This window comes from Hippocampus bargibanti, linkage group LG02 (assembly GCF_051943395.1).
Source record: "Hippocampus bargibanti isolate YZ-2025 linkage group LG02, ASM5194339v1, whole genome shotgun sequence".
NCBI lineage: Eukaryota > Metazoa > Chordata > Actinopteri > Syngnathiformes > Syngnathidae > Hippocampus > Hippocampus bargibanti.
In genome coordinates this window covers 18,517,546-18,539,157 of record NC_142735.1, presented here as the reverse complement: position 1 = coordinate 18,539,157, position 21,612 = coordinate 18,517,546, and the positions used below count along the sequence as shown (strand labels likewise).

Genomic DNA, 21,612 nt, shown 5'->3' with positions numbered 1-21,612 from the left:
TCTATTAAAAGTGTTGTTATCATCTGACAAATCTCTCTTTTCTACTTTTTATGATGTGGTGATCTGTTCTGTTGAGTTTTTTTAAAACATTTTATTTTATTTATTTATGTATTTTTATGGCAGTTGATGTGACAAATGAAAGTAAAACCTGCGGTCTGTCTGTGTGTTTGTGTGCGTGTACATCTATCTGTCTCTTGGCAGATGACTGCTGTGGGGATCACAGAGAATGTCAAAGGAGACCCCAGGAAGTTTGAAATCTGGTACAGTGGGAGGGAGGAGGTGTACGTGGTACAGGTACGGAGTCGGTAAAAGAAGTGAATGGTCACTCAAGTGCAAACGAGTCCCAGATTAACGTACGCCATGACTGTTTTACTGTTTCAGGCCCCCAGCGTGGCGGTGAAGATGTCCTGGCTCAGCGAGCTGCGCCGAATTTTGACCAACCAGCAGAAGTTATTGCGAGGTCAGTGGGGGAATAAATAAATTTTAATATTATTATAAAGTCTGGTTTCAACAGTAGCCAAAATGGAACTGTATAGTGCCACTTAGCAGTTTTTTTTGACAACGATAGTGCAGCGTGTTCTACCGGAAACAAATTCCTTGTGTGTTCTACATACTTGGCAATAAAGATGATTCTGATTCTGATTCTGATAATTCTTAAAACTATGTCATTGTGAATGTTATAGTGCAGATATAGCGGTGCGCTTCAATACGAATCTTATTCATTCAGTGGCCTCATCCCATCAATCCATTCCAACCCTGTAACACACAAACTTAAAACAATAGGTTGTATGTGTTTTTATTAACCCATTCACTGCCAGACGATGTGCAAAAATGTGTGCACTCCAGTGCCAGGGTTTTTGTCATTTTCACTCAAATCTAAGGACCCACAGATATTGAGTTTTAGGATTACATAAACATTCAATACAGCGTAAGAAACCTTAGACTCTCTACTTTCATGAGAAAAAAAGAGTTAATTCCTAAATTATATGGGTCTGGAGTTATCTGAGCTTGAAATGGGGGCGGCTGTACAAAAGGCAAATGTTGCCCGCTTGCCAGAGGTCTGACCAGCGCTTTATGGCCCCCCACAAGAAAAACCAAAACCCCCAAAAATTTGGGAATGGCGCTCCACGTCATGGTTTTCAATTACCGAAAAATTCGGGAATGGCAGTGAATGAATTAAGAACAACAGCACTCATCAGCAACTCCAGCCTTCCTGTGTGGAGTTTGCAGATGACAAAAGTTTCATACTTCCCATTGATAACCTATCACATTAATGTTTTTAAAATTCCATCGTAAGATGCAATCATGGCAATTGTTCTTTGCAGAGGATAAAGTAATTTTTGTCTATTATCTTTCTTCATATGTTGCTGCCCCAATTGTGTTCAAATGGCCTGATAGTTTCAAATTTGTGATTTAAGGGTAATCACTCATTTGAATGGAAAAATCAAGCAGGAACTAAATGTCAGAGATATGACAGACAGACACCGTGGACAGAGACTCAGAACCAGAAAGATTGTCCCCACTGCCGGCAGGAGACGCAGTCATCAGATGACATACGTCTGAATTCTGCGCCCCTCTGCCAAGCTATTTATTGAGAGTATATGTAAATTACAATGATATATTAGTAAACATAGTTTTCTTGATTATAATGCCACGCCTCTGGGCGTTCTGAGCACCAACAGCTGCAAGCAGTAAAACATAAGACATTTTAATTGGTTGTCTTTTCCAAAAACTGATAAGTTTGTAATCTGGCGCTTGTGCAGGATGTTTAAGCCGTAAATAACTTTGGTGGAAAAGGAGTATCTCAAGCCCTAAATTCTGTGCAAGGCCGGACCTTCTAGAATCTTGATGGAGACGACAGTTCACCTTGCCGTGTCTGTTTCACTCAGATTTACTGTGGCCATCTGCGCTTTTGACTGTAGGCCCATTGTTTAGTTGGTCAGCAAAGCACGGCACTTTTAAACATGATAAATTATTATTCTCCATCACTAAACTAGTTGGTAAAAAAGATTCATGTCCATTGCTGAATGGGTTTTAAAAATGCAATACTGATACTTTATTATCCTGTCAGCATTAAGGTAAACAGACGTATAGTATTGAATGCAAAGTGATGTGATTGTTTTCGTTCAATGCATGTAATCGGTTGGCTCATCTTGCTTAAACTTGAGAGGGTAATCTCCTTGCTGGATAATTTTCCACAGTAACTTTTGACTTGTTTGAAATGCAAAGGTTAAAGACTTGAGAACTAGTTGTGATTTCCTCCCACCACTGCTAATTAGTCATCTGATACCCCATTGTATGTTCTCTTTCCAGATGAGGTTCATCAAAATGGACAACTAGCAGAGCAGGTGCATCTTTCTCCACCACCTTGTGAAAGGTCAATGGCCCTTTTTTCTAAATTAATATTTACCTTTTCCACAATGTTTTTAAAAAAAGAGGCACCGGGCTAGTTCGGGGGTGGTCAAAAGTCATTTGTACAGAAATGAATTGCAAAAACCTGTTGAGTTTTTAAACACTGAGTTTCAAAGTATTTCGTTGTAATTGTGATAAATATTGAACTTTGAGAACCTTGCAAGCCTGCCTAGTGGTGTTGTAGCCGCGCCCATCATTTTCTCACAGGTACGTTTTTGTGAAAGTTTGGGTCGGGTTCTCTTTGAGTAAATTCGTGAGACAATATCAAGCTCAGCATCAGAGTGACATCATCATGTATACAGCGGGCGCAGCAGCCACAGTGTCCAACTGTGTCGGGTTGCTCCCCCATCCCCACCTGAAACACCCACCCCCCCTCACTGCAGGGCCATGCGGCCACCCAGAGGGGCTCCGGGGGGCTGTCTGCCGGGGCTGCGCTTGGTCTCGGCAACATCCGAGGCGTTTATGTGCCTGCGCTCCCAAAGCCCCTGTACCCGAAGCCCCCGGCAACGGCCCCGCCTTCGCCCCCAGTTTCACTGACCAGCCGTAGAAGCTCCGTGGTAAACTTAGCCCATGTGTTTGCATAGTGCCCATACACGGAACATGTTTTGCATGCAAAAAGTAAACCGAAACTGGGGTTATGTTCACCGAGCTGTTCTGGGTGAAGACAACCTTAGGCACCATGCATGCAATCGATTCATCCATTCATCAGTTCCTCGTCCTTATTAGGATTACAACTCAGTTGGATTTCATCCGAGCTGACTTTGGATGATACGTGTTGGTGACTGGTCACCAACCAGTCACACAGCGGACTTCAAAGTCAGATGAGATCGATTCCATCTCCTGGCAACTCACGGGGACAAGCGCTATAGAAAATAAATGAATACACGAGTACGACACTGACATCCCAAAATGAAACTGTCATCGGTGTGCTGGTGTAGAGCCCCATTCATTTTTCTTCATTTGTCATGACAACTTTTTATGCTGCTTGTTATCTGCTTCTCGAAACTAAAACAAGAGTATTTTTTTCCCTTCTGAATTTGGATCTTGTCGCAAGCTTCTCTCATGCTGGCTAAACACACAAACGAAGCCCCTCCTCTGTCTACAGAGAAGCTTCCACATGCCTGCTTCACATCTGGCTGTTCAAATGCTCATATAAATGCGCAGGCAGCTGTTCTGCGGCAGTTCCATTCAGGCCAGCTTGACTCGAGCATTTCCGAAACAAATGACACAATGTCTCTTGTGTGTTATTGCTACCAGTAAGCACCAGAGGGCGTCGATGAGCTCGGAGGACACCAAGTCTGTGAAAAGCTGCCCAGATGCCCAGCGGCGTGCCCCCAAATGCCAGCTCAACCGCAGGAGTGCGTACATCTCATTCTCCGTACATCGCATGCAACGAGATCAAGAAGATATACTGTTTTTTCTTCTACCCTATAAGGCGCTTCGGTCTTATCAACAGTCCCCCAACAGTTTAAATATGCTATTGATTAAGAAACCTGGTCTTGATCAAGATGTACTGTCAAATTTTAGGCCTGTTTCCAAACTGCCTTTCATTTCAAATATGTTTGATGTTGAATTTTTTATTGGCTGAACATAACATCTTGGAGGTCTTGCTGTTAGGTTTCAAGACGATGCCTAACATAGAGTAAGCCCTGTTACGGGTTTCTATTGACATCCTCCTGGGAAATGACATTGGAGAATACGTGTGTCAGGTTTTATTTGATTTGACTGCAGCATTTGATACAGTGGACCACAGTATTCTACTGTCTCGTTTGCAGCACAACATAGTGGGTATTACTGGTAGTGTTTTGACTGGTTTAGGTCCTACCTTTCTGACAGAACCTTTTGTGTTCGACTTAGAAGCTCTGAGTCACGTACTCCCCCTCTGTCATGTGGTGTTCCGCAGGGCTCAATTTTGGGACCAATGTTGTTCTCACTATACCTGCTCCCACTGGGTTCCATCCCAAGAAAACATGGCATTTCCTTCAACTGCTATGCAGATGACTGTGAGATCTATGTCCCACTGAGCAAAAAAGACACTTTCTCGTTTCGACGTCTCCGGACAAGTTGTGTCCATAATTTGTAAAATGGCTTCAAATGACTTCTACTGAGCGTATTTTAAAAAGACTCCACCGCATATAGCTATATTTTACGTTTTAAGACTCGCGCTGAATATTCAGGAAGTCTTGTTTTTGAGTTGGTGACGGGCCCGTACGTGACGTCACTAAAGGAACGCCCACTGACCGAAAAAAAGACCCATTGTAGCAGTCCTTCCATCATGTCAATGTATTTTGCTGTATTGTTTGGTCTGAAAACCTTGTGTTGCACCCAAAAGCCGCCAGAAGAGGGTGTCCAAGCTCCATATAAGGAATTTATCAGCCTGTGGAAACGGAGGTGGCCACAGGAGGTCGCCGTTTTGTGCCTCCTCCTCTGGCATCCTTCGTTGGGCCACTGTACTTTTCAAGATATTGTTGTCTTCAAATATTTAAATGGCTTTGCTCCTCCTTACCTCTCAGAGCTCATTGACCCCTACACACCTTCCCGGCGCCTCAGGTCTGCTGACCAGACATTATTAGATGTGCCAAAAAGTAAACAGAGGCTCAGAGGGGATGGAGCCTTTTCCATTGCTGGTCCAGCTCTCTGGAATGACCTGCCACTGAACACACTGAGCAAGCCCCCTCGCTAACCATCTTTAAAACCCGCCTCAAAACTCACTTGTACTCTTTGGCATTTGACTCAGCATTATTCAGTCTTGATCTTCGTTTTATTCCCTGGTGCCTTCTCCTGTCTTTGTGACTGCTTTATTTCCTGTTTATGATAGTTGTCCATGTTAAGCACTTCAGCTGTTGTTCAAGCGCTATATAAACCAATATGTCTTATTGTATTATTGTAAGGTGCTCCTTCAACGAATGGCCCTTTTTAAAATGTTTTTACTGTATAGGGTGCACCGCATCATACGCGCATAGAGGAAAAGCTATGATAGTGGCTGCGGTTCTGTTATGCAACCGCTAGATGGAACTACGCTAAAGGGAATACAATACAATACAATGTAGCTTTATTTGTTTTGAGCTGTCTGTCACAACTGCTGCAGATTCAACAAAGAACATTTCAAATACTACATTTAAAAAAATCTGAATATTGATCCATATAGTCAGAATATAAGGTGCACCATCGTCTTTTGAGAAAACAAATGTGTTGAGGTGCGCCCTATAAAATACGGTGATTTTGACTCCATGACGCCGCAACATCTCCAGTACACGGCGTGCTATTCTTGACCCTAAATATTGTAATTCGTTCAATATCAGAGGTGGGCAATCAAAAAATACAGATGCCTGAAAAAAAAATAATAAATTAGTGTACCACCATTGTTCACTGAAGAGAATATTTCTCCAGGTTGGCCAGGAGCTCATCATGACTCGGTGAACATCTGCGAAGGTCTGGATGAGATGGGCAGTGGCCGGGAGACTTTCCACCAACTGGACATGCAGCTGGTGATACTGGTGAGACGGCACAATACTATCGGTTCACTTTGGTTTGCTTTGAAGCATTGTACAGTATGTCCATCCAAGTTTGGTCAATGTAATGTTTTTTCATAGATCAATACCATTGGTCAGTTCACCTGCGTCAATTTGACTTAATCTTAAAATTTGAAAAGTCATGTATCTCTTCACAGTTTGAATGTTAACTCATTCACTGCCAGACGTGCAAAAATGTGTCCGCTCTAGTACCAGGGTTTTTGTCATTGTCATTGGAATTCCAGGAGCCACAGAATATTAAGTTTTAGGACTACATAAACATTTAATACAGCTTTAGAAACCTTAGACGCTCCTCTTTCATCAGAAAAAAAGAATTAATTCCTAAATTACATGGGTCTGGAGTTATAAGAACTTGAAATGAGGACGGCTGTCCAAAATACAATGCAATACATACATATTGGTTTATATAGCGCTTTGACAGCAGCTGAAGCTGGAACAAAGCGCTAACATGGAAAAAGGGCAAATGCTGCCACTTGTGGAAAAGAAAAAAAAAACATTGCCAGAGGCCATGGCCAGCGCTTTATCGGCACCCAAGCATAAAAAAACAAAACTTGAACACATTTGGGAGTGGCGCTCGATGTCATATTTTCAATTCCCAAATAAATTTGTGAATGGCAGTGGATGGTTTAATTGGTTTTGAATTTGAGTAGAGGTGGAAATTGTCATCGTATGCTGAAGAACAACTGCAGATATTTGATCTCATTAAAAACATTGTCACTAAATATCACATTAACAAAGTATTATTTATCATAGTATTTTGATGACTTCCCACAACTGGATTTCCAAGATATTGAGTTTAATTCTGTCCTGCTCTGTTTTTCTTTGCAGAAACAGGAAAGGCCGGTACAAGAAATCTCAGTTCTCCACAGAGGACAAAACACGTGACAAGACCAAAGAAGAACATTCCGTCCTAGGTTTGTGGCACTTTAAGGCATTGGACTTCTTTACATTCTCACAGGTTGGGATTGACAATCTGTATCCCCTTCCGCACCTTCATACAGCCTTTGTGTTGTCAATTTATGCCAAGCACAAAAACTGCGGGTGTGTTTCATCCTTTCCCAGCATTGTGCATTTTCCCAGTGCTGATGTGAGGGGGGAGTGGCTCACTTTTTGGCACCTTCCTCCGTCATGTGTGATAGGCTTTACGGAATGGACACTCAGGCTAGGATACATCCGCAAATTCTCATTCTTAGAGAATATCGTTTGTAGAAAATCATGGACCGGAAAATCATAGCACACATTCATCAGAGAGCTCTGCTATCATTGTACTACTACTTGTTCCAGACACTCGAGGTATTCTTGTACTTTCATATACTGCTCTGATCTTGTTTTTTTTTCAACATCCGGTTGACATCACACCCAATTTCTAAGGGAATTTCTAGCCATTTGTGTACTGTTTAATTCCTCGTTTATTCTTCTCTACGCAAGTGCCAAAATGTTTCTTTTTTCATCTCATCTTGAGGTAGCGTATCGTCTATACGCTTTTGTCCGAGCAAGAAATATTTTTTGATAAGTTAAGAATGAAGACAAAAAATGTTCATAAAAAGCTGGGAATGTGGCCTTTGTGCGCCTTTGTCATGTTCCTGGCTTTTTCTTCTTGTGTTTGTCTGTATGAATGAGGCGGGGTTGGCATTTGCACCACCAACTTTCAGTTGTGTTCTATTTAATGCTGTGAAATCCTGTTTATCGTTGAGGAAAGCGTTCCAGACCCAACAAGCAAAAAACGCATATAAACAGATACAACATTATTTCAAGGCACTTTTTAAGTATCCCCTCAAAAAAAAGGAGAGGATGCATGACATCACTGTAGCAATGAGCAACACAGCCAAATGCGTCTGGATTGGACAATGGTGGAAAAAATGCACACAGTCATTCTAGGTCTAGGCCCTGTGAATATATCCCAGAGACTCTGGGGGATATATTTACTTATTTTGTTGTGTCACTCCTTTGTGGGTTTTTTTTTCATATTGCTGTGTCATACCATCTCATATTTTTTCATTGACTGTCACTGCTGAGCAATAAATGCAAGCCAGAAGGTAGAAGTGCCTAAAAGACTACGGATGTCATCATTCCGATCTAAAAATGTTTTTTTAATATATCTGATGCAACATATAACTGGTATAAATTAGACAAATGCTCATCAATGATGAAATTCACATTGTTTTCTGATTTGGTGTAATGACCCGCCACCACAAATTAGAACAAATTTCTTCCTTTAATGAGAGGGAATCATGATGACACCACCGTGTGTTCAACACATCATTAAATCTAGACGCCATGCTTATATAAATTTACCAAATCCGATTGAAGACTCCCGTTGGCGAGTCGTTTTGCAACAGCCGTGGCGTTTGATATGGAAATATATCTTGGAAGCAGCAGGGGCCTGGTCATATGACATGTTTTCTTTGTTCAAATATTTATTTTGCCTTCCCTTTGCGAGCTGTCCCGAATGATATCACATCTCCGTTTATTCACAAGAGTCATGAGCGCTTTTGAGAGTCATGAGCGAGTCATGAGCGCTTTTGCAACAAAATGAAAGGATTGTTTTGTTAATGCTGTCATCAAAAAAGCTGCGGATTTTGCACAGATTTTCCAAACACGGGAAACCACATTAAATAAAAGCTTGAAGTGTAAATTCATCATGTCAAACAGAGAAGCCTAAACTTGGCGACAGATGTTTCTTGATTGCTTCTGGGCAGACTGGTATTTTTTAAATTAGTTGCACATTTTTAGCTACAAAACTATAAAGATATTTATTGCAACAACTGCTCTGTATATAAGCCTACACTTTCATAATTAGTATTTCAAGAATGCAACACTGGTCCATAAACGCTGACTGAATCAATGTGTTCCAATTTCAGTGTTTTGATTAAACACTACGAAACAGTAAAATGTTCTTTTTGTGATTTTTTTGGGGGGGGCTCACGAAATAATACTGATTGTGCTCCTGCGTTTTTCTCTCTAACCAGCAGATAGCAGGATTGCAGCAGTTTAACATCGAGAACGGTACAGTTTAGTGATGGGAATTCCGGCTCTTTTCAGAGAGCCGGTTCTTTTGGCTCGGCTCACTAAAAAGATCTGGCTCTTTTGGCTCCCAAATGGCTCCTAGGTTTTTTTTGTGTTAAATTAATTAACCAAAAATCATGTAAAATTGTGTGTAAAACCAATTACTCATGTAAAAAAATACACAATATCAAATATGTTTTATTTATATGGCTTTATTTATACAGTATGTGCACAGAGAACATCCACTAACTTTCACTTTCCCTGTGGTTACTCTAGTCTGATGATCAGCTGTCACTAATTTACTTGTCATATTAATAATGCTACAATAGCAACTAGTAAAAATGATAATTGAATAATAATAAGAGCATAATGTGATGACATTTGTCCACTGTACATGTCAACACTGATCTCCAGCGACCTGTTCAAATTGCTCCAAAAGTACCTCCACATCTCCTCTGCTAAGTTCTTCGAAATGTGTCTTTCATTGAATTCCAAACAATCGAGCAGACAGGTCCCCACTTTGAAATTTTCACTAAAGTGGCATGTAACTGACAAGGAGGATGTTGCGGTCCGGGACGTCCAGCAGTCAGCGGTTTGACAAACGGCTGTGGCTTTTTTGACCCGTTCTTGGACTGCAGCACGTTCTTTGTCATATATGATTCTGGTATGATTCTTTGAGAAAGTGTTTTCAGAATCAGAAAGCCTTTAATAGCCCAACAATGGGGACATTTCGTGCTTGGAATTGCATACTTTGGGTTGAGAACTTGAGTATATTTTCTGAATCCTTTGTCATCCACAATTGAAAATGGCTACAAACCACTTGCAGTCCTTTTACCCAGTTCCTCGTCAATTGTGTTCTGTTTAGCTATGTTGATAGGTTTTCGCATAAAGTGTCTCAAGGAGCTCTGCGTTGTACATCTTGGAAGTTGTGATATTGCAACAGCAACAGATGCAAGCAGACACACTAGAAACTTAATTAATAGCTGGTTCCCACGCTTGTCTTTTCTCTTCAAATTGTACAGATGGCTTGTGCGGGTTATTTTTAGAGCCTAATGGATGGGATATTTTTGAACAATCAATAATGTTGAAACAAGTCCAAATTTCACTGTTTTCTATCCATTTTCTTACCTTTTCACATTCTTTTTTTATTTATAGTGTTATCGAGCTCTGTTGTCTCCCTTTCCAGTTTCATATGCTACTCACAGTGTGCTGCTGTTTCTCTAACACCTTCTCCTCACTGCTGCGTGTGTCTGTTATTCCCCCCCCCCCACCATGTATCTTGACCCATCACGTCTGGCTTTAACCGAAGACTGGGGTCGGGGAATAGAGGGGAAAAAACAGTCGGCTCCCATTTCCGGCTCCTTCTTAGGAGCCGACTCTCTGCATTCACTTCAGAGAATAAAAACCGGCTCGTTCGCGAACGACACATCACTTCATTGTCCCTCATCTGCCTGCCAAGACCAGACCTTTGGCCGTGTGGTTCTTTGCGTTGACCATCTTAGATAAATTCATGATTTCATTTGAACCAACCTTTGTCTGGTCTACCTTTCATGTTGTAGGCTCTGCCAAGCTGTAACACTATGTGGCAGTTAGTTTTATTCAACCGAAACATATTTTAGCTACGTTGTGTTTTTCAGAATGTGACAGGATTAGGGGAAATCCGTTAAAAAAACAGATTGGTGATAAACCGGAGAAATCATGAGTGGGGTAAAAGACTCGCGTTACAGTCCCATGTCGTTGGCCTTTTCAATTTCGCGTGTGATCAAACAGACACAGCGTTATTGCTTTTATTTATATTAAGGGTGATGACAATGTTCTCACTGGACAAAACAAACGGCCTGAGATCGCTATGTACCGGTAAATATGATGAACCACGATGACGATCACCCGATTTAGGTGGTAAATCCAAACTGTTTTTTTTAATCAAATTTGCTTAAATTCATCATTCCGGAAAAAAAGCTTGTTCAAGGGCCTACGGTTGCATTGCCAAATTTACCGTCAGTATTATTTTATTTTTACATATCCTCTTCTAGATGTTGCATTTCCTCATGATGTTCCAACCCATGGGTCATGTTGTGAATCCAGTTGGCGTAAAGAGACACGCGCGTGTACACCCCATACTTGCCATCCTTTGCGCACTCTTCCCCCCAGCTCACGATGCCGGTCAGGAACCAAGTGTTGTTGAGCTTGTTAGCGTGAGGCCCCCCACTGTCCCCCTGGCACGCATCTTTGGCCTCATTATAGTAGCCGGCGCAGAACATGGCAGGGGTGATCCTGACACTGCTGGCCAACTTGCACTCGGTCCGACTTGTGTATGGAACCTCCACTTTATTCAGCGTGTTGGACGGGAGTCCGAGGTAGCGCGTTCTGCCCCAGCCGCTGACCGTGGCGGGTGAGGCTCTCTTCACCAGGGCCTCTGTAAAAGCCTTGGGTCCGATGCAGATGGGCCGGACGTCGATGGAGAAGTTGATGGGTCTTTGAAGGTGCAGCAAGGCGATATCGTGATCGTAGGAGTTGACGGTAGGGTTGTACAGCGGGTATATGTGCTGCTGGGATACTTTAATGTCTTGCTCTGTGTTGTCTTTGACTTTAATATTGTGCTCACCTGTAGGAAGACGGCACACCGCCACGTCAAACATCCCACCAGAGCCCATTCAGCATTTATTGTACAGTATATCCACACTAAAGATCAGAGCATTGTCATCAAATGGTGAGTATAGTTTTGCTTTTTTGATTGTTGCTGTGCTCATGACCATTTTGTGTTTGGGAGCCTTTTACTGAGCGAGTTGCTTGTTCTGTAGCCACAAAGGGACATAAGTCTTCTTGTGCCGGTCCCAAGCCCGGATAAATACAGAGGGTTGTGTCAGGAAAGGCATCCGACGTAAAAGCTTGGCCAAAACAAACATGAGGATCATACCTCTGAAGATGGAGGTCACTGATTCAGTGTGGCGACCCCTTGAAGGGAAAAGCCGAAAGGAAAAGAAGAAGATATCCACATTAAAAGTACATGTTTTAGAGTCAAACTTCAGTTTTCCATCATAATCCGTTCCAGAAACCTATTTGAAAACCGATCAGTTTGAAAACCGAAACATTTGCCATAAAACAAACAAGTTTTTATCCCGTGACTGTAGTGTCCTTGAGTTTTGAAAGGCGCTTGGAAATTAAATGGATTATTATTATTATTATTATTATTATTATTATTATTATTATTATTATTATTATTATTATTATTATTATTATTACCATCAATGTAATCAATGTGTGCTTTTTTTAATCATGATTGAACAATACAAGCACACCTGCTCACAATGGAACGCTACACCAGAATAATGAGTCGGTCACAGCCCTTGTGTTTGTATTGTAGTGTTTGTATTTTAGTTGCAGCCACGTGGGGGGCAAGGACTGGACTTTACCAAGTGACAATGTGTAACTCCCACTTTTGTCTCCGACCTCTTTTGAACTGCATTCTGAGTGTCAAGTGAAATCTGTGCAGAGCTAAAGCGTTCAGGGATATGAATGGGTCGTGCTCACTTGAAAGTGACCACGACCGAATCAAGATACGTGGCAGCAGATGTCTACCAGTCAAAACATGCGACTATTGTCATTACCAGGTCTTGTTTGTGCTGCATTTTACTGTCATTAAACATTAAACTACTAGTCAGTACCACTGTCCTTTTACCACATGCAACTGATAAAAGCCCTAGTAGTTATTGGGATGCATATTAATTCATTCATTGCCAGACGTGCAAAAATGTGTTGACTTCAATGCCAGTTTTTTTTGTCATGGTCACTCAAATTCCAGGACCAACAGAATTTCAGAAATCAGAAACCATTAAAGGTTTTAGGACTACATATACATTTAATGCAGCGTAATAAACCTTGGACTTCTGTCAACATAGAAAAAGAGTTAATTCCTCAATTATATGGGTCTGGAGTTATATGGGCTTGAAATGAGGGTGGCTGTCCAAAATACAATGCAATACATCCATATTGGTTTATATATCACTTTAACAACAGCTGAAGCTGGAACAAAGTGCTAACCTGGAAACAACGGAAATGCTCACCTCTTGTGAAAGGGGAAAAAACATTGCCAGAGGTGTGGCCAGCGATTTATCAGCACCCCAGCAAGAAATAACCAAAACCCAAACAAATTTGGGAATGGCACTCTACGTCATAATTTCCTTTCCCGAAAAAAAAAATTGGAATGCCAATCAAGGTGTTAACATTGAACGTACTTAGTTGGAAAATAGTAGCACAAGCATGAGAAAAAAAAGGTTGCAAGTACGACTTCCAGCAATGAGGAGAAGATAGTATGTACCATCACGTGCACCTTAAACTTAGCAACGAGGATGTTGACTACATTCTTTTGATAAAGAGAAAAAAATAAATGACCGTACCTACTCTAACAAGGAAAGGCCCCTGTGCCTCGGCTAGACAGTGGGCCGCGGTGATCACCCACTGCGCGTTTAGAATGGAGCCCCCACAGAAAACTTCATTCAACTTTATGTCTACCAAGGCCACCTGCACGGACACCGTAGGAATCAGAAACACATGCTTTCTTCAAATTTGACATTAAGATAAAACAAAAATACAAATGACCTCACAAATTGATATTGTCATCGCCGATATGTGATATTATGCAGTCATTGCAGATGATCAATTTGTTAATACCTGCCAGGGGATTTCTGCTGGAATGACCACATCTCCACCTACAATGCGTTTCAGGACGTTTGGGTCGAAGGGGAGGGTAGGTGACCGGGCAGCTCTCGTCAGGGCCGTCCTTCCGCATGGGAACTCGGCTAGCGAGACAATTTACTTCTTGATTATAATTGTATTTTTTTTACATTTGTTAGTGTAAAATGCAAAATGATTGGGATTCATCGTTGCTTAGGGTCGGTCTACCTTCTGGTTCACAGCTCATCCCATCCTGCATCAGCTTATAACCTTCCGCGCAGTAACACTTGCCTCCAATGATACCCGTCGGCTCACAAAAATGCCCACAGTCGCCATTGTTTAGATCACACCTTTTCAACAAATCTAACGGGAGACATTTCTTCGGACATGTTGACATTGACATTGACATTAACAGTGGCAAAAAAAATGTAAAATGGTCCAAAAATCTAACTCGCTGAAGTCTGTGGTGGCCATTTGTTCCACCTGGCGTTACTTATTTTGAACCAATGAAACCGTTTTGGAGTTGTTGGGATACCCTGCGGTGAAAAATGACATTTTCATTTCAACTGTGGAAGCCCAGAAAAAAATTGTTCATAGCAAGATAGGACAAAAAGCTGGGACTGAAATCGTATAGAGAACATTGATATAAAACAATTGTGGTTGTTTTACAACCTGCACGTAGTGCAAGCTAACTTGAAGATGTATAGTTTATACATATTTTAGAAGAAGCAATAAAATAAAAATACATGTCTGTTTATTCCTGGTGCCAAAAGCGCCCAAGGTCTAGATGAAAAGGTCGGAAAATCTAACAAGGTCTCAAACCTAAAGACATGTTAATTGTTGCTCTTTGAAAAACCATGTGGATGATTTCCCACTTACCAATTTCACAGTGGACGCCGGCAAAACCATCCCGACATTCACACGTGTAGGAACTCCGACCGTCTTTGCACGTGGCCTGGTGCACGCATGCGTTCCGCTCGCACTGGTCCCCATCTGAGAACACATGATGATCACATAGGACAACAACATGCCCAATGGACCTTTGTAAAGCTGTAACCAGTCTGTAACCAGTCTCAAACCCCAAGATGGCTTTTCTCCCCCAACCTCCCAAAAACAAAACAAAGCCCCCCTCAGTTTAATCTGGACCCAAATTTTTCAATTATATTTGTGGACGACAAATAATTCGTTTTGCTTTGTATTAGCCTTGGAGTTTTGGCATGTCAACAGCATTTCTCTGGCTGCGTTAGCATGAAGGTGGTGATCTGATCTTGAGGTACTGTTGTGTTCAAAACACTTTGAGTATAATTCTTCGTGTTTGATGTTTAGTTTGACCATACATTTCATCTGGGAGTGGGGGAAAAAAACATTGAAGCCTCTTTAATTCTTAAAAAAAAAGTTCACTGTACTGTATGCATGTCGGCAAACCGCTACTGATCTTGAAGCAAGTAAAAAAAAAATATATATATATATATATATATATATACAGTAATAACTTAAAGGACAACCGACACCATTTTTTTGTTTCCTAACTGACATCAGAAAAACGTTTTATATCATCTAAAATACCCAAAACACGCAGGCTGATATTTTTTAGTCAAATGCAAAACACCAATAAAAATGACTTAAAGCGTGCTAAAACTGCAACAAATTGAGCTGTTAATTGGAGATTTTCAAAAAAGTCCCGCCCCCAGTTGGCGACGTGACGCCAAGACATCTTGCCTTGCTCAAAAATCAAAACAATAGCTTCAGATTCTGAGAAGATGCTTTCTTCCAGTTTCATCCAGTTATGAATATGATTCAAATAGTTCTGAAGAGGAAAGAATAAATGTTTGCAATTGATTAAAGGAGTCCTCCCATATCAATAAGAGCCGTCAATGACAGCAATGTAACACCCAGAAAATGCCGAAGATGGCGCCCAACCTCCATTGGAAATGGGCTGATTTTTCTCCTGGGAATTTGTGTCAGCGAATATCAAATAGTTGTCTTGGTGCAACATACAACGATTCACCATGGCGTTATTTATGTGTTTTCTTCTAATTTCGCCATCAACACGGATCAACACGAAGTTTTCAGACCAAACAAAGTACCGCAAAATGCATTGTGTGTCGCTTTCTCGGTCAGGGGCGTTCCAAACGTGACGTCACGTGGCGATCGTCATCAACTCGAAAACAAGACTTCCTGAATATTCAACGCGAGTCTTAAAACGTAAAATATAGATATATGCGGTGGAATCATTTGAAGTGATTTTACAAATTATGGACACAATTTGTTCGGAGGCGTCCGTTGTCCTTTAAGGTGTCATTGTAAACTACAAAATTGTTCAGTTATGCACTCAGAAAATATAAATTAGGATTTGGACATTCTTACCAAAATATGAATTCCAGAACGACATCTGAAAAAACAGTCATGAACAAAGCAAAGCATGAGCAAAAAAAAAGAAAAAGAAAAGAAAACAAGATGTGCATCGATGGAGAAAATGATGACAAAATAATGATGTCTGTAAGTAAAAAACACACCGTTTTTTCTAAATTCTCAAAGCACTCCCTGGCCTCCTCAAAGTTACACACTTCCTCATAGCATTCTCTTTCCACGTTGCCCTGTCGCAGCTCCTCAAACATGCCCCTGTTAAAACGCTTATGTCTCCTCAGGATGCCATGTGCCGCTTTGCCGGGCAGAAACACTGGACCTACAACCAAACGGGAAAGCTGTCAAAAACAAAGTCGTTGCACACAGAACATACAAAAATAAATTAAAACAGCAGCATTTTGGATATATTGTTTATACTCATACCTCCCAGACTCAATTGAAATGACCACAGCAAGACACAAGCCAGAAAGATGTTCGCCATCACGAACAAACGCAAACTCCAAAGTGCACGACAATTTGTGTTTACACACGCAGACGGCACTGAATGTGGGGTCATGTGTCCCAGTTTGGAAGTTTGGAAGAATTTGTCTTTGCTAATACGGATGTGACTTCATTGATATCGTGCGGATCCCTCATTTGCATGCGAGCCAAATGCCATTCAAGAATAATATTTGTTAAATTCATTGAATAAAAATCATTTAGTTGATGCTTATGTGTTTGTATGTGTCCAGAGATTTACTGGCGACCAGTAATTCGTGTACTTTGCCTTTCGCCCAAAGTCAGCTGGTATAAATTCCAGCTCTGCCATGACCCACGTGAGTAGGAGTATGACCGAAAAATGGATGGACACTGACTGTGTCACGTTTCGGTTTGCGACCAATGGGTGGCACTGTCCAGCCCTGCAGGCAGCTGCACAGGTTTTGGTCGTTTTCATCGTTGGTCGTTAAAAGAAACCCGAGCACGACCATTCAGAGTCAGATCATTGTTTGTTTCACCTTGTGAGGTTTGTTTCATCTTGCCATATTTTACTGGTGCTTTTGTTTGCTACTTTCGACCTTTCTTTTTTGGTGACTTTGTTGTTTGAGATTTTGTTCCTGACGACTTTATTTAATACAATTTAATTTGGCAAATACACCCAGCTCCTCCTTCCTGCCTGCATTCTTTGGGGTCCACCACCACCACAACCTTGCAAATCGTAACACGCTGGACTGGTAGGACGCAGTGCTAAAGAATGCTAAACTTTGATAACAACAACAATGGTTAATTGAGTAAATTCGTCGTCAAATAGTTCAAATTCATCACGCTGTTTGTATACTCCGGAAGTATGTCGAGTTGATGGGAGAGCTGAATGAGGTGCACTTTGTTGTTTTGTCCACAGGAGAGCGCACAAACAGCTTCAACATTAACTCGGGCCAGACGACCATTCGACCATTGTATTTTCGTGACGTAATGCACGAAAAGAGCCAGCATTAAAAAATATTGTCTTTAAAACAGATATTTGCCTAGGTCGGACACTTTTTTTGGTGACTGTAGAACAGTAGTTGTAAAATCTTCCCCGTCAAGGAAGAACTCAAAAGCTTATCAGGTTCTGGTGTCTATTGAGTTCTTTATATTTAATTGAACTGTAGACTTGTTAGCAACTATCTTCAATGACAGAAAAACTAACTTTCAGAATCACATTCACATTGGAATTTGAAGTACTGTCTTCAAGCTACCTAGCTAACTTTGAAAGGCACTTATAAATAAAAAAAATAATTACAGTAAAGTCTCGTTATATCGATATCGAATATATCGATAGTCCCGGTTATATCGATATTTTTTCGGACTCCCTTGAATATCGATATAACGAGACTTTACTGTATAACATATATTATTTCACAACGTGGGAGGAAGCTGATTTCAACGATAGTAAGAACAACGTTAAAACCACAGCAGCGATGACAAGCATAAAAAACACGAACAACAATAATAGGAGCAACCATAAAAACTACCACAGTTGGCACGATAATCACAACACAGACATGAATAAAACAAATGATCAATCTTAACAATCATTTTAAAACAACTATTAGAACCATAATACCCACAGTAAAAAAAATCCATAAAAGCCACATGAACATAAGGTGAACATAGAAATTTCACTGCAAATCCCGAGCTGGGATTCAAATCCAGAACCTCCCAACTACAAAGCAGATATTTTGCCCAAAAATTTGACTGTGCTACGCCTTAAGTACTTGAGCACTGCAGTGGCGCAGAGGGATTCAGTGGAGTCCAACAATCGATTGGTGAACTCCTCATTGGCGTCTCTGTCTTCACTCCCGCTGTCTGGGGTAGTTCAGCGCAGCTGAGAAAGCCGTGTCGGGTCCAATAAAATATATCTGCAAAACACTGTGGCACACAGATGAAAAATAATGAACCAAAACACTATTCATGCTAGCTCAGTGCTATTGATGCCTCCATAGGTTTTCTCCACAGCTGGGATGGAAGCGCAGGCCGGACCTGGGCCACTGCATATCACCATGGAAACTATGGAAAGGTCATATATGTTATTGGTTTGTCTCACTGCACACTTTGTGGAACATTGACAAGAGACATGGCAACTTGGGTGAGTACTCACACTGTAGCAAAACATTGGCAAACATACAAGCCAACGCACACTCGACACTTCCTTTCAACCACTCTCCAGCCGACACACTTACACACACACTTTTACACGCACAGTCCATGCAGATCAGCTGTCAGGCTGATGAAATTTACACGCGAACCCTGTGACCCGAGCGTAATGAAAACGCAATCTAGGGACAGACAAAGTCAATTACGGCGACCGGCGTGGCAGAAATACGAGTCTCCGTCGTCACTTTCGACCCCAACCTATGTTGGATTTGAAATAACGCTCAAACGCCTCGCCCCCGGATGACCTTTTGCAAACGGAGGTCATGATACCGCAGAAGGTGCACGTGAGGAAGGAGCAGGTGCAACCATGTGAAATGAGCATTGGCGCTCCATGACATTCATCACTCAAATGTGCAGGCCTGTCAAGCCAACACTTCTCTCAAATGACCGTTAGCACCTTAGCCACAGCTTAGCTTTCATCATATTGCCTCACAAGTCTCAGTTTAGATTGCAGATATGCTAACAGAAAGAAACAAATTGACAAATAATTGAAGTTCTTCAACACACCTCAACATACTACATTGGCACCAATATGGGGCAAATAGGTGGAGAGATACCATGTTTTTCTACTGAAGCTCCTCAACTCACTTCAATTTCATTACTTGGGACCCCGATTGTGGCAAGCGCTACTTTCATCCAAATTAATCTCTGCAACTCCCAAATAGTTCCTTATAGGATGGTGCAAAAGCACTATCTTTGAGTAAATGAAGTGTCTCAAGTCAATTCAGTGTTATTCCAAAGATTTTTAAAGATTGTAACAAAGCCTGAATGTAACACGTCAACTCACTCACAACTCACAAAGATTGTCGCAAAGCGCTCCTTTTGTCTAAACAGAGCTACTCAACCCATTTCAGTCAGGTTCTTTTGGCATCAAGATGCTGCCAAAAGCTGTACATTAATTACATTTTCAGCAAATCATGTAAGGTAGGAAAAAAGAGGGACTTGTGATGCACAAATCAGATATAGCTGATCAATCCCATTTGAAAAAAAAAGTCTAAATTCAGTCACAGTCTGCAGTCCGAACTGGAGCACAACCTGTAATCAGAGGCAGATAAATAACCACACTGCATGCCTTTGGGATATCAATCACACGGCAAGCATGCACCTGCTCTTGCACATGATGTCAGGACTGATCTCTGTCACAAACGACACCGGCTGCCAAGAGAGAAGGTCTGCATGCGGATGTAAGAGAACATAGGTTAGAAAATTTAAAAAAAAGGCAAAGGCACATCTTGGATTTTCTGAGGCCTTGCGCATACTCACCAAACTTGAGCGTGTACAGAAATGTCATTTTGAAACCATTTTATGACTTTTATGAATATATATTTTATTACCCAAGTAAGCTAAATAAAAAAAAAAACATTAAAAAACTGTTCAAAGGCCAGGCTTGAATATGGCAAAGATAATTAACCCCCCCGGCCTCTAAAATGCCTAAACTGATTACATGTACAATTCAATTTGTTGCTTGTTGTAGAAAAGCCCCTCAAGCTCCTCATGTGGTCCCATGGGCACCATATTGCAGACCCCAGACATAGATTGTCCATCCATCCACCCAAATCCATCCATACATCCACTCAAATCCTCCATCCACTCATCCATTCAATGCATCCATCCATGCATCCAAATCCATCCATCCATCCAAAGCCATCCATCCATCCATCCACTTATCCATCCAATCCATGCATCCACCCAAATCCATCCATCCATCCATCCATCCATGCATCCATCCATCCATCCATCCATCCACCCAAATCCATCCACCCAAACCCATCCATCCACTCATCCACCCAAATCGATCCACCCATCCACCCAAACCCATCCATCTATCAACCATTCATCCATCCATCCAACCAAACCCATCCATCCAAACTCTTCCATCCATCCATCCATCCATCCATCCACCCAAATCAATCAATCCATCCACCCAAACCCATCCATCTATCAACCATTCATCCATCCATCCAACCAAACCCATCCATCCAACCCTTCCATCCATCCATCCAAACAAACCCATCCATCCATCCATCCATCCATCCATCCATCCATCCATCCATCCATCCATCCATCCATCCATCCATCCATCCATCCATCCACCATTCCACCCTAGGAATATTTTTATGGATCTGTTCCATGAAGTAGGAAAAAAGGCATATAGTTTCATGCACAAATAATGTTAACCTGAGAAGATGTCCACTGTAGTCACCACTCTCCCTGAAAGGCTGAACTGCTTGTATGCCAAAGCTGTTAAACCCCTTCGCCCCGCTCAGGAAACAAAGTGCCATTTCCCCAAAAGAATGGAGAAGTGATTCAGTGTCGACTTGTGATGTCACACACTTGAATGTGCGTGTTCATGAGCGCCAAAGCCAGGCTGCAAGGTGATGCTTTAAACAGGCCCAGGCCCGGCAAATTGGCGATGCCTCGCAAAGGGCAAAGGGGGCCACAGGCAATGGACACTCTGGGAACACAAACCAGTGACATTTCCACATGGAAGTCATCCCCGGCCACTCTCCTCACTCTTTGCCAGCACCAGGCCGGTCTTTGCCTCCGGAAGATTCCTGCACTCGTCAGACCCTCAAATGTGAATCCCCGCTGTAATCGCAAATCTTCAGCCATTTGTGACTTCAAGGATGTTAGCACCTTCCGTGAGCTATGTTTTGCCCGGCACTATTTTAAGGCATACAGAAATAGTAGAGTATGCTTCCGTCTGGCATATTGCTTTTTTGTTGAGTACTTGAAATTATTTATCATAGATTATTAGTGTTATAAAAATATGATTTGCTTGAAAAAAATAAAGCACATGATGAATTGAAACATTTGTGTGCTTGTAACATCTGATTGTATCTAGCTTTTAAAAGGCTGGCCCGGTGAGTGATGTGGGTGTCAGCCAATGAGTGTGTGGAATTTGCTTGCTTTTAATTGGCTATCATATTTTTCCTCAAATTTTTGT

At 41.6% G+C, this 21,612-nt stretch overlaps 2 protein-coding genes across 2 annotated transcripts in view; one reads left to right on the top strand and one right to left on the bottom strand.

Moving 5' to 3' along the window:
- Positions 1–8,907, top strand: part of mcf2a (MCF.2 cell line derived transforming sequence a) — a 41,640-nt gene extending 32,733 nt beyond the window's left edge. The window contains exons 24-29 of the mRNA XM_088989796.1: positions 202–294; positions 382–460; positions 2,314–2,377; positions 3,670–3,770; positions 5,803–5,909; positions 6,774–8,907. Of these exons, the coding sequence (XP_088845922.1) occupies positions 202–294; positions 382–460; positions 2,314–2,377; positions 3,670–3,770; positions 5,803–5,909; positions 6,774–6,830 (501 nt within the window). The 3' untranslated portion in view covers positions 6,831–8,907. The remainder of the gene's footprint in view (positions 1–201; positions 295–381; positions 461–2,313; positions 2,378–3,669; positions 3,771–5,802; positions 5,910–6,773) is intronic.
- A 1,817-nt stretch (positions 8,908–10,724) lies between these two features.
- On the bottom strand, positions 10,725–16,543 carry f9a (coagulation factor IXa). The gene is made up of 8 exons (XM_088989795.1): positions 16,416–16,543; positions 16,142–16,311; positions 15,993–16,017; positions 14,505–14,618; positions 13,854–13,988; positions 13,623–13,750; positions 13,349–13,472; positions 10,725–11,556 (listed from the first exon to the last, which is right to left on the bottom strand). Exons 1-8 carry the CDS (start codon positions 16,471–16,473, stop codon positions 10,967–10,969), a joined length of 1,344 nt encoding a protein of 447 aa, XP_088845921.1. The 5' UTR covers positions 16,474–16,543; the 3' UTR covers positions 10,725–10,966.
- Positions 16,544–21,612: the final 5,069 nt, after the last annotated feature.